Source organism: Vombatus ursinus, unplaced genomic scaffold (genome assembly GCF_900497805.2).
Source record: "Vombatus ursinus unplaced genomic scaffold, bare-nosed wombat genome assembly UNPS02015255.1, whole genome shotgun sequence".
Classification (NCBI taxonomy): domain Eukaryota; kingdom Metazoa; phylum Chordata; class Mammalia; order Diprotodontia; family Vombatidae; genus Vombatus; species Vombatus ursinus.
The window spans coordinates 24229260-24241596 of record NW_020955033.1 but is presented as its reverse complement, the minus strand read 5'-3'; the positions used below and the strand labels follow the sequence as shown (position 1 = coordinate 24241596).

General features: G+C 34.6%; 1 protein-coding gene across 3 annotated transcripts in view; it reads left to right on the top strand.

Moving 5' to 3' along the window:
- The window catches only part of LOC114031944 (DNA endonuclease RBBP8-like), a 122035-nt gene that overhangs the window by 43830 nt on the left and 65868 nt on the right, over positions 1 to 12337 (top strand). For all 3 annotated transcript variants that reach the window (XM_027847164.1, XM_027847162.1, XM_027847163.1), the window contains exon 4: positions 3036 to 3131. In XM_027847164.1, the coding sequence (XP_027702965.1) occupies positions 3036 to 3131 (96 nt within the window). The remainder of the gene's footprint in view (positions 1 to 3035; positions 3132 to 12337) is intronic.

The window sequence follows — 12337 nt, the reverse complement described above, 5'->3', positions numbered from 1 at the left end:
TGAATTTCATTTTATTCCATATCCTGTGTTTTAACCTATCAAAGAGCTCTCTGAATCCTGTCCGCCAGTTGTATGTCATCTGCAGATATGATAAACATTCTGTGACTTTTTCCATATGATTAAATAAAAACATTAAATAACAGAAGACCAAATATGAAACCCTAGGACATGCCACTGGAGACTACCTTTTTACTTCCTACTTCTTACCACTTTATCAGAATGAAATTATTTTCACTTGCAGATAGTTGCTCAATTGTAATTAAAAATTAGGTAACTAAAATTTTTGAATTTTATAAACAGAATGCTAATGTGTATTTTCCCTGACAATGGCCGCCCCTGCCCAGTTACCCCTTTTTTTTATTGAATTAAGAAAAAGTTCTTTATATTTAGATATGATGCTTTATATGACTTGCTTAAAATATTATGAAGTCTATGAATAACATGCCAGGTATGAAAACAGACTGGTTATATAGTAACTGCAATATAAGTACTATGTATATATAGTGGTGTACTTCAAGTACCCTTAGGGGTCATATACCTGGCAAAGGTAAGTGGCTACTTTGAGAAATGAGAAGAGAACTACTAAGGTTCTACTGTCCACAGATCAAGTTAAGACTGCTTCCAGGCCAGAGACTGGATTTCTACTGATTTTAGTCCTTTTTGTCTTTTTCTCCCTATTACCAAATACCATTGTGATAAGAGTATAGCTTTTTCTGTTTCCAGAGGCTTCTTGCCCCTAGGAATCCCTCCTTGAGACAGAGACATGACAGTTAAATGTGTTATCATTAAATCTTCCCAGGCTTATATTTTGGTCGTAAATCATGCTGACTTGCAATTGCATACATTTTACTTTATAAGAGCCAGGATCTGTTCCATTTTTGTCTTTGTATCGTCAGCGCCTAGCACAGTAATATGCTCAGAGTAGGTGCTTAATAAATATTTATTGATTAATTGAATGTAGTTTTTTAAAATAAACTGATGGACATGACTAATTTTGTTAGGAGAGATGAAAATTTTAGGCACTATTGTTATCTCTTTGGGAGCATCTAGTATAGTGCTTTTGTACATAATAAGTATTTAATAAGTTATAGTCCATATGGTTAAATAATGAAAGAGGTCATCCCATTTGCTATGTTCAGTGAAAGGATGACTTCTGTCTTCCTAAATCTTAGTGCTTTAGTTTCTTCATAGCTATATTGATTTTATTGAATCTTCTGAAGTTTCTGCTATGACTGCCCACTTGGCATTTGCAAATCACCTTTGCAAGGGATTTTCAAGAAAATCCTTTCTTTTACTAGTGGATTTTTAAAGTTGTAAATCAAGGACTCTGAATAAATAAAAATTGTATTAAATACAATTAAATTCAATTTATGCATTTTGACTTTTTCATTTTTTCTATCACAGAAGACAATTTCTTTGTGGTGAGTCAGGTTCATAATGATTTAACTGTCTTCTACCTGTTTTTTTTTATTCAGACCTACTAAAGTAATGAGGCAAAACTATGTTTTTGGTTTGTCAAATCAGTCTTGCTACTTTAAAGTCACGTACATATAATTTTGCACCTACAATTTGTCATTTGTTTACAATATTTTACATATGACTAGTGCATTTGTTATATAAACAGAATGCAAAATATTCCATTGACTCAGCAAAATAGCCATTTAACCCCAAGAATTATACTGAGTCATTAGTTTGATGACATTCTGGAAATATGTACATTGGGATACACTTACAGATAAAACTGCCTTAAAGCAAAATTCTTTTGGTATAGTATAGTTAACCCGTTTTGGATAGGTTCCAGTATGGATCCCTTTTATTGCATTGTATCCTAGTTGTCAGAACAAAACTCTAATATATTTTTAGTTGTTTGAACTATTTTGGTAGACTCATTTGTATGGCCTTGAAAAAATTTTTGTGACTGATTTTTTTGGACAGTTTAAGAGTCATCATATTACCCTTCTAAGGAATTTATAAATTTACACAGACCGTTATTCTTACAACTGGTTTGAGGAAACTTATCAAGTAATTGAGATGCTAGTTTTATACTTTTAAAGCTGTCTTATTTATCTTTCATAACTTGGTTTAGTTTTAAGACAAATATTTGCTGATTCTTTGTTCTGAGTTATCATAGAATATTTAGCTGCCAGAAAGTCAAATGGTAATGTAAAGTGTATTTCATCATGTTGATAGTTATAGAAAATACCTTTATGATATATACTTTTCACTCAAAATATATAAATTCTTATAAACAAATATATAGACTTATAATTTGTGTGTTTGTGTATGTGTACACATTTGTGTGTGTATAATGGCACTTTTAAGATCATTTAGATTTAATGCTGTACTTAAGGAGATGATATTATCTAGTAGCACAGAAGCTAAAAGACAATCCTGCATATGAATTTAATTATGTTCTGAAACCATGATTAAGTTGTTTGATTTTTGTGGGATTTACCTAAAATTACAAATTGTGGTCCGAATTTATTTATTGTTTATGAGCTGAATTTTTGGGCATACATAAATGTACCTTTTGGAAAATTAGAAAATAATTTGGTTTTCTGCTGAACTAGAAACAGCAATTTAAAAGAATCAACTATATCATGAATTTTTGTATTTTAAAAGGTACATTATGATTGCTTACAGTTGAAACTTTATAGCAGTTATTATAAGAAGTGGAAAGCTATGATTCTTTAATTTTGTTAGTATCTGAAAGTCATTCATATTGTATACCTTTCATGCCCTTAATATTAAAAAAATAAATATTTTTCAACCACTTAGCCTTTTGGGGAAAACCAATAGGAAGGCATTGGAATTTAAGGTAGTTCTTATCATTCTTATCCAGTCGAATTAAAACTGTATACAATTTTGTTTCCAAGTTCTGGCTGATTAGTTATTTTAGACATTTTAAAGAAGCCAAATGCTAATAAAATGAGAGGGTATTGAAACAATTCCTTGTAATCCCATAGTAATAATATTTGACCTCTTAGGGCTATTTGTTTCATAAAAATACTTTTCTTTTCTTTTTTTTTCTCAAGAGATGCACAGAGATTGGAAGAATTTTTTACCAAAAATCAGCAACTCAGAGAGCAACAGAAAGCCCTTCATGACACCATTAAAGTTTTGGAAGATCGGTGAGTTTGCAATTGATTATAAAGTATATTTTGAAATAGAGATAATTTTTTATGTAAATACATTAAGTTTAGTTTTTAATCATGTTTGGAATTAAAAGCTGATATCCCCACCACTACCACTACCACCACCACCACTACCACCACCTCCTGTCTCCTGCCCCTTTCCCTCTGTAAATTCTGAAAAAGAATTCCCCCCAAATGAGGAAATACTATCACGGTTATAGAACCAAAGATTAAGATATTGTTCTCTGATTCCTTCCTTCATTCTGCTAGGCTGGAAATAATCTCTTACTTCTGTGTTTTCACTTTGTACATCTTTCATAGCACTTACCTACTTTTCTTGTTGAAACAGAGAAGATACTAAATAGTGTCCTTTTTTTCTTCTACCCCACTTCTAGTCCCTTGCTTACATGAGTACTATATCTTTTTGAAATTTTATTTTGTTTTCAATTGCAAATACCTTCTCTGCATCCTTCAACACTGAGAAGGCAAGGAAGACAAAACTCATTACAAATATATACAGACATGGAAAAGAAACTTCTGCATTAGCCAAGAAAAAAAGTAGCATTGTGATTTTTATTATATTGGCTTAGCCTCCCCATGAGCAATTACTATTTCTGCAACTGTTTAGGTCTGGTTTTATGTGTGTGAAGAGTTTTGTAATTGTATTTATATAGTTCCTGTGTGTGTGTCTTGGCATGTAAACTCCCAGGTATTTTATAGTATCTGTAGTTATTTTAAATGTAATTTCTCTTCTAGCTATTCCTTCTGGGTTTTGTTGACAATTTATAGAAACACTGATGATTTTCTGTGGATTTATTTTGTATCCTGCAACTTTGCTGAAGTTGTTAATTATTTTGATTAGTTTTTTAGTTTACTCTTTGAGGGTTCTATATAAATCATTATATCGTCTGCAAAAAGTGATCATTTTGTTTTTTCATTGTTTATATTTCTTCAGTATCTTTTTCTTGTCTAATTGTTAAAGCCTGCATTACTAATACTATACTAATAGTATTACTAATATTAGTAGTAAATTTTTAATATACTACTGTTACTACTACTACTGATAATAATACTTCAACTCTGATCTTATTTTTTCAATTTTTTTATTTTCTTTTTACAATTTTTTTAAACTTAATAGTATTTTATGTTTTTCTATTACAAGTAAAGATAGTTTTCAACTTTCATTTCTGTAAGATTTTGAGTTCCAAATTTTTCTTCCTCCTTCCTCTCCCCTCTCCCCTCCCCAAGACAGCAAGCAGCCTGATATAGGTTATACATCTAGTCATGTTAAACATATTTCCATATTAGTCATGTTGTGAAAGAAGAATCAGAACAAAAGGGAAAAACCATGAGAAACAGAAAAGCAAAGTGAAAATAGTTTGCTTTGATCTGCATTCAGACTCCATAGTTCTTTCTTTGAATTAGATAGCATTTTCCATCACAAGTCTTTTGGAGTTGTTTTGGGTCATTGTATTGCTGAGAAGAACTAAGTCTATCATAGTTGATCATTGTATAATGTTGCTGTTTCTGTGTATAGTGTTCTCCTGGTTCTGCTCACTTCACTCAGAATCAGTTCATGTAAGTCTTTCCAGGTTTTTCTGAAATCTACGTGTTCATCATTTCTTATAGCACAATAGTATTCCATTAATTCATACACCACAACTTGTTTAGCCATTCCCCAATTGATTCGCATCCCCTCAATTCCCAATTCTTTGCCACCAAAAAAGAGCCCCTATAAATATGTTTGTACATGAGGGTACTCTTCCCTTTTTTATGATCCCTTTGAGATACAGACCTAGTAGTGGTTTTGCTGGATCAAAGGGTATGCACAATTTTATAACCTTTTGGGCATAGTTCCAAATTGCTCTCCAGAATCAACCCTGATCTTATTAAAAAAGACTTATGGCTTTCCCCCATTACAGATAATGTTTACTTTTGCTTGTAAACCAATAATACTTATCACTTCAAGGAAAGCTCCATTTATCGCCATAATTTCTAGGTTTTTTTTTTTTGGTCAAAAGCTTTTTCTTCATCTATTATAATAATTACATGATTTCTGTTGATTTTGTTAATTTGGTCAGTTATGCTGCTAGTTTTCCTAATATTGAACCAGCTCTGCCTTCTTCATATAAATCCACAGCGGTAATAGTATAAAATTTTTTTGTTATATTGTTTTAATCTCCTTATTAGTGTTTCATTTAAAGTCTTTGCATCTGTCAGGGAAATTGGCTTATAGTTAATCTTTTTCTGTTTTTTCTTTCCCTATTGTAGGTATTAAGACTATATTTGTGTCAGGGAGGGAATTTGGTAGTACTCTTTGTTTATCTGTTTTTTCAAATAATTTATGTTGTATTGGAATTAATTGTTCTTTAAATGTTTGGTAGAATTCACTTGTAACTCCATCTAGTTCTAGTTTTTTTTTTCCTTAGGGAGTTCACTTATGATTTGTTTAGTTCCTTTTTCTAAAATAAGATTATTTTAGTATTTTAAGTATTCTGTTCTGTTAATCTGTGCAATTTATATTTATATTAAATTTATATTTATATGATATTTATATTTCAGTATAATCTATTGATTATCAGTTTTATTGGCATATAGTTTGTCAAAATAGCTCCTAATAATTGCTTTTGTTTCCCCTTCATTGGTTATTAATTCACCTTTTTCATTTTTTGGTACTGGTAATTTTGTTTTCTTTCAGTTTAAAAAATCAATTAGCCAGTAGTTATCTTTAAAAAAAAAAAAACAACTCCTAGTTGGTTTTGGTTTTGGTTTTGGTTTTTTACTTTCAGTTTTGCTAATCTCTCCTTGGAGCATCAGGATTTCTATTTTGGAGGTTAGTTGGGGGGTTTTAATTTGTTAGTTTTCTTATTTTTTTAATTGCATGCCCAATTCATCAATCTGCTCTTTCTCTTTTTTGCTTCAAATTCCACATTTTCCATTAAGTATTACATTAGCTGTATCCCACAAATTTTGGTATGTTGTCTCATTGTTGTCATTTAATGAAATTAGTGAGTGTTTCTATAATTTGTTTTTTGACCCACCCATTCTTCAGGATTAAATATTTAGTTTCTAATTAATGTTTACTCTATACTTTAAAGGCCTTTTAGCAAATGTCGTTTTTATTCCATTATGGTCAGAAAAAAATGCATTTAATATTTCTGCTTTTCTGCATTTGTTTGTGAGATCTTTATGTTCTAATACGTGGTAAACTTTTGTGAAGATGCCAGATACAGCTGTGAAATAGATATTCAGACAGTTCTTGCTTTAAGTGAATTTGCATTATGCAAATTCAACTCCGGGGCAGGCAGACCCCATGCTAGAAGCAGTGCCAGTGCACTGTGCAGCCAGAGGTTCTGTACATTAGTGCTCTGGCATTGGGCCAGAGAGGGTGTGGGGCCACGCTCACCCCCAAAAGCGGGGGAGGAAAAGGTGTGCAGAAGGGTCCACTTACATATATTAAGTGAAATCTGGCTGTACCCCTTTCTATTCCCATATAATATTTTCCAGAGGTCTTCATGTCTAATTTTTCTAAGATTCTATTCATCTCCTTTACTTTCTTGTTTATTTTATCATTAACTTTATCTAGGTTTGAGAGGGTTAAATTGAAGTCCTCCACTATTTTAGTTTTACTGTTTATTTCAGATGCTAATCCCTCCATTCCTTTATAGTGGCAGCTGTTAAATCTTTTGTGATCCTAATTGTGGCTCCATAGTACTTGAATTCTTTCTTTCTGGCTGCTTGCAGTATTTTCTGTTTGACCTGGAGTTCTGGATTTCAGCTATAATATTCCTGGTAGCTTTCATCATGGGATATTTTTTTTCAGGATGTGACTAGTGGATTTTTTTCAGTTTCTACTTTGCCTTCTGACTCTCAGATATCTGGGCCGTTTTCCTTTAAAATAATTTCTTGGAGCCGCTAGGTGGATCGGTGGATAGAGCACCAGCCTTGAAGTCAGGAGGACCTGAGTTCAAATGCGGCCTCAGACCAAACACTTGACACTAGCTGTGTGACCCTGGGCAAGTCACTTACCCCCAATTGCCTAAAAAAAAATAATAATTTCTTGAAATAATGTCAAGGATTTTTTTGTTTGTTTGTTCATTGCTTTCAAATAGACGGTGATCCTTAAAATAACTCTCCTCAGTCTGTTTTCCAAGTCGGTTGTTTTTCCTGTCAAATATTTTTTATTTTCTGTCTTTTGTTTTTGTTTTATTATTTCTTGACATCAAAAGAGATCAGCTTCCGTTTGGCCAATTCTAATTTTTAAGGAATTCTCTTCTTCAGTAAGTATGTATTTTAATGAGCTTTAATTCTCTTTTCATAACTTTCTTGGATAGCCCTCATTCCTTTTCCAGTTTTTTCCTCAGTCACTCTTATTTGTTTTTAAAAATCATTTTTTGCTTTTTCTTATCTCTTTATTTAGCACTTGCTTTGTCTAGTAATTCTTGTTGTAATTGTATCTGGTTTACATTTTCCTTTAAGCCTACACTTGATGTTTTCAAGTCATCGTTTTCTTCTGTGTTTGTCACTTGAGCTTAGCTCTTTGTAGTTGGCTTCTTTTTAGTTTGTTCATTCTTCCATCCTACTTCTCAGCTTTGCACTTTGCACTAATGTGGAGTTCTGCTCATTTCTGGGGGGCTTGAACTTCTGCTGTTTTCAAAGCTCAATATGGGGACCTATAAGTTTTCATTATTTCCAAAGTGGAGAGGAGTCTGTTCACTGCCATCCTGGTCTTGAGTTCTGCAAGTTCCTAACTCAAGTTTCAGTCTGTTGCTTTGTGTGTAATTGAATTTCAGTCCCTGTTAGCCTGCAGGAAGGCTCTTCAGCTTTAGAGTGACTGAACGGCTGGAATCCTTTTGGTCTTGGGCAGAAGACCACTGGATATTCCACTGCAGGCTTGTGTGCTGGGAATAAGGTTAGAACTGAGTCTCCTCTCTGCTGCTCTGCTCAGAGTTACATAGTTAAATTTTGGGAATTTGTTTTCTGTTCATTGTGCAGCTAGGGCACTGTGTTTCTCTCCAGTCTGTCTCCTATAACTGGGTATTAGGTCACAGAGCTGCCAGATGGCACCTGCTCCTGCTCCCAGTGCTAGTTTAGGGGTCCCCTGGGATCTCTTTTTTGCCCTGGTGACCTGTATTGGGTCCCTTTCCATTCCTGGGTGCTTGAATGATTGTGGTTCCACCACTGCTGCCACTGCCACCATGCTGTGCTCTTGCCCAGCCTCCATTTCACTGTCCCCAGACCGCTATGTCTATCTTCCTAAGCTGCCCTGGCCTGGAAAAATGACTCACTATGGCTTTTTCCTGGCTTTCCCAGTCAGACTTTGGTCTGTCCAATTATCTTGGTTATTTTGGAGGTGTATTGGGAGAGCGAGGCAGAAATGTTGACTCTCACTCCACCATCCTTATTCCACTTCACATAAATGCCTTACACATCTCGTTGACTTTCCTTGACCCAAAAGCCCAAAAGCCTCTTTGTCTTATTAGTTTTTATACTTGGAATTTACAAAATCCACTTTTCAGTATCTCCTTGTTGTCTTTAGAATAAAATACAGGTTTCTTTGTTTGACATTTAAAGCTATCCACAATTTGACTCCATTTTGTCTTTCTGCAGTTTAATTACATATTGCTTCCCATCAAATACACAAGGTTCTAACCAAACTGGCTACTTTATATTCCATGTAAGTAATTGTCCTTCCCACCAGGTTGCTTTCAGTGTCTCTCATGCCCTGAATGCTCTAACTCCTGCCCCTGGCTCTTAGAATCCCTGTTCCTCCTCCACTCAGTTTAAGTGAGTGCCTCCTACTTTAAGAGAACTCTTCCTGTACTTCTCAGTTGTCAGCACCACCTCCACCCCCAAATTGATGTATTTATTTTGTATACATACTGTATTTCCTAATCTGTGAACATGTTGTATCTCACTAATAAAATGTGTGTTCCCTGAGGATAGCCTCATTTTTGTATTTGTATTCCCAGGGACTAACACCTGGTTGCTTAATAAATGTTGATTGGGTTCACATTTGATAACCCTTTGATCTTCAGGGAAGTAGAGGTTTTATCCTGTATAATTTTGAGGGAGAGCAGTGGCAGATTCTTCACAGACATGTTCTTCCGTCCATGTAAAATTCTCTTTTTCTTGCTTGTTGCCGATACAAGTCCTTCAAGTCTTTGCCCATGAAGCTTTCCTATCACAAAACTTTATTCAGACCTACCGTGGGAGTCACCACTAGATAGGCTAGATGAATAGCTTTCGACCAGATTGTCTTCCATGCCTGACATGCACTCCTTTCTCATTTTCCCTTTTAGAATCTTAGTTCAAGCACCACCTTCTACAGGAAGCCTTTATTTTCCCACTTGCCAATTCCCTCCCCACCTCCCCCTAAAAAAAATCTGTTAAGTATATATTATATATGAGGCAGCATGAAACAGTGGAGAGCTGGCCTTGGAGTCAAAAAGACTTAGTTCATTTCCCACCTCTGATACATCCAATGTGACCCTGGGTGAGTAGCTTCTTAGTACCTTAGGCAGCTCTTTAAAACAAATGTTGGGGCGTAAGTTCCATAGGAGATCCCTGTATTGAAGAAATCATAGGTGCAATCCAAAAATAAATATATGTATGTGTATGATTTTGGGGATATGTATGCATGTATATATTTATGTGTTTTCACCAATAGAAGGTCCAGTCCTTTGGTGCAGGAACTGTTTCATTTCTGTCTTTGTGTCTCCACCACCTAGCACATTTTGTTGTTAAGTCGTTTTTCAGTCATGTCTGACTCTTCATGACCCCCCTCCCCGGGGGTTTTCTTGGCAAAGATACTGGAGTTGTTTGCCATTTCCTTCTTCAACTCATTTTACAGATGAGGAAACTGAGGCAAATAGGGTTAAATAACTTACCTAGAGTCACACGACTAATATCTGATGCTGGATTTGAATTCAGGAAGATGAGTCTTCCTGACTCCAGGCCTGATAATGCCCACATAGCTGCCCATACCTCGCACATAGTTGGTGCCTAATCAATACTTGTAAAATGATCGATTTAACCTCTCTGATTATCAGGCTGTTTTCTAAGAACTCTTATTATGTTAACAAAAAGCTACATTCTTCCTCAGGGGAAGGAGTTCCATTACTTGACAAAGTCACAGTGCTTTCTTATATGAAAATATAATGGTTGGTAACTTTATGAAGTTATTAGGTTCAAGTGTCTTGTTTTTGTTAGGCAAAAAAGCATTTCCCACTCAAAAAGAGATCTTCAAGAGCTTTAGAGTAGATGATTTAATGTTTAGTTAAGTTGTGCTGTAGTTAACTTATTTAATCCTTTAGAATAAGCATAAGTTATTAAAGTTTTATAGAGTGTTTAAGAGTATAATAAAGTGAGCTTATAAAGGCAATACAGTTCTGCTAAGGCCTTTAAAAGGTTATGTGTAGTTTTGCTAAATGTCTAAATATTTATTCTGAAATTTGTTAACCACTCTTTAAAAGGCTTACTATTCTTGCAATAATGTTTTGCAAGCTCTTCAGCATTAGACAGAAAATCAAAGATCTTAGTCTTGGCTCTGCCATTGCTATCTTTGTGACTTTGTATAAGTCCCTTAACTTCTTAGGTTATAATTAACTTAAAAAGAAGGGGAAAAGATGAATAAAATGACCTCTAAAGGTCAGCTCTAAATTTCTGTGTTTTTTATTGAAATCTTTGACTAAAAGGCAAGCCGTTAAAGCAATCAGAATCCTCTTTTTTGTATAATGAGGATTATACTACCTATAGTGTCTGTATTATTTGAGGATCACATGAAATAACACTTTGAAAGTCTACAGAAAATCAGATGTTGTTGTTGTCCCATTACCATTGGTGTTTCCATCAAGGAACTCCAAGTACTTTAATAAATCTTAAAAAATGAAAAATAAAAAGTGCCAATAAACAATGTCAATAAGTTATCTAAAGATTGAAACTTCAAAGGTCTATGATCTCATTAAGGATGGGGTATTTACTCCAGTAAAGTGCAGATAACAACCCATCTATGCCATGGGTAGATGGTTTTTGCAAGTCATTGTGGTTAAGAAGCATTAATTACATTAATTTCTAATGGCCCAATTTCAATTGATAAGCCTTTCTGAGTTTAGTGAGGCTGTTTCTTCAATGACAGGAGTGCAGAATGTTTTAAGGCCTGTCCCTGAAGTCTCTCCAGCTTGATAGGTACGTCCTCACTTTCATGCCAATTTTAGTAAACCGTTTAGATAACCCAAATGAACTATAGTTTATTAAATGCATTCAGTGTGTATACACTTCTGTATGTACACACTAAATGCATTTTTATTGATCATTGGAAGTTCCTCTTGAAGTTTCATTTGCAGTTAATAATTCAAGTAGGTTGTTTTATGTCATATCTATTTTCTGCTCCCTCCACCGAAGTAGGGGGAGAACTCTTTTGGGTTGTAGCTTGTAATTTAATATGCTTACTAGCCAGGAATAGTTTTAATTCCAAAGAAGAAGATTCTTGACCCCTGAATTTAAGATCAAACTTGCATAAAGGAAAATACATGCTTTTCTTTTCCAAACTGTGATTACTCTCTCCCCCACACCCTACCCCCAACCCTTCAACCTGCTCCTTGTTCCTCTTATCTTCTACTCTCAGGTAACTAGGTGGCACAGGAGATAGAGCACTGGACCTGGCATTGGGAAGACCTGAGTTCAAATCCAGCCTCATACACTTACTAGCTGTGTGATCCTAGGTAAATCACTTAACCTTGTTTGCCTCTGTTTGCCTCAGACACCACTGAAATGACTGAACACCAACAATTCCTCTCAGGTAGTCATAGTAGGAATGAGTGGTAAGTAAGAGGATAAGAGTTAAGCTTTACTTACATGAACAGGAAAAATGCTTTTTTGACATCAGTTTAGGTTTGATTTCCAAGGTCTGTGGTAGGAATATAGTAAGACCTGGCTTAATGTGAAAGGTTTTTTTTGTTTTTTTTTGTTTTTTGTCCACTTGTTTTGACCAAAAAGACCTTTTCTGAAGGCTGCCTCCTTTGGATTTTCCCACACTGGTATAGAAACAAGGAGTTCTGCAGGTTTACTTCAGTTAACACATGGCATTTTCATATTCTTTTTAACCACACTGTACCTTTTGATGAGAGACATTTCAGAAAAACAGTAGGATTCTACAGAAACACAAACTACTCACTTTTTAGAGGCAAATTAACCAGGCAACA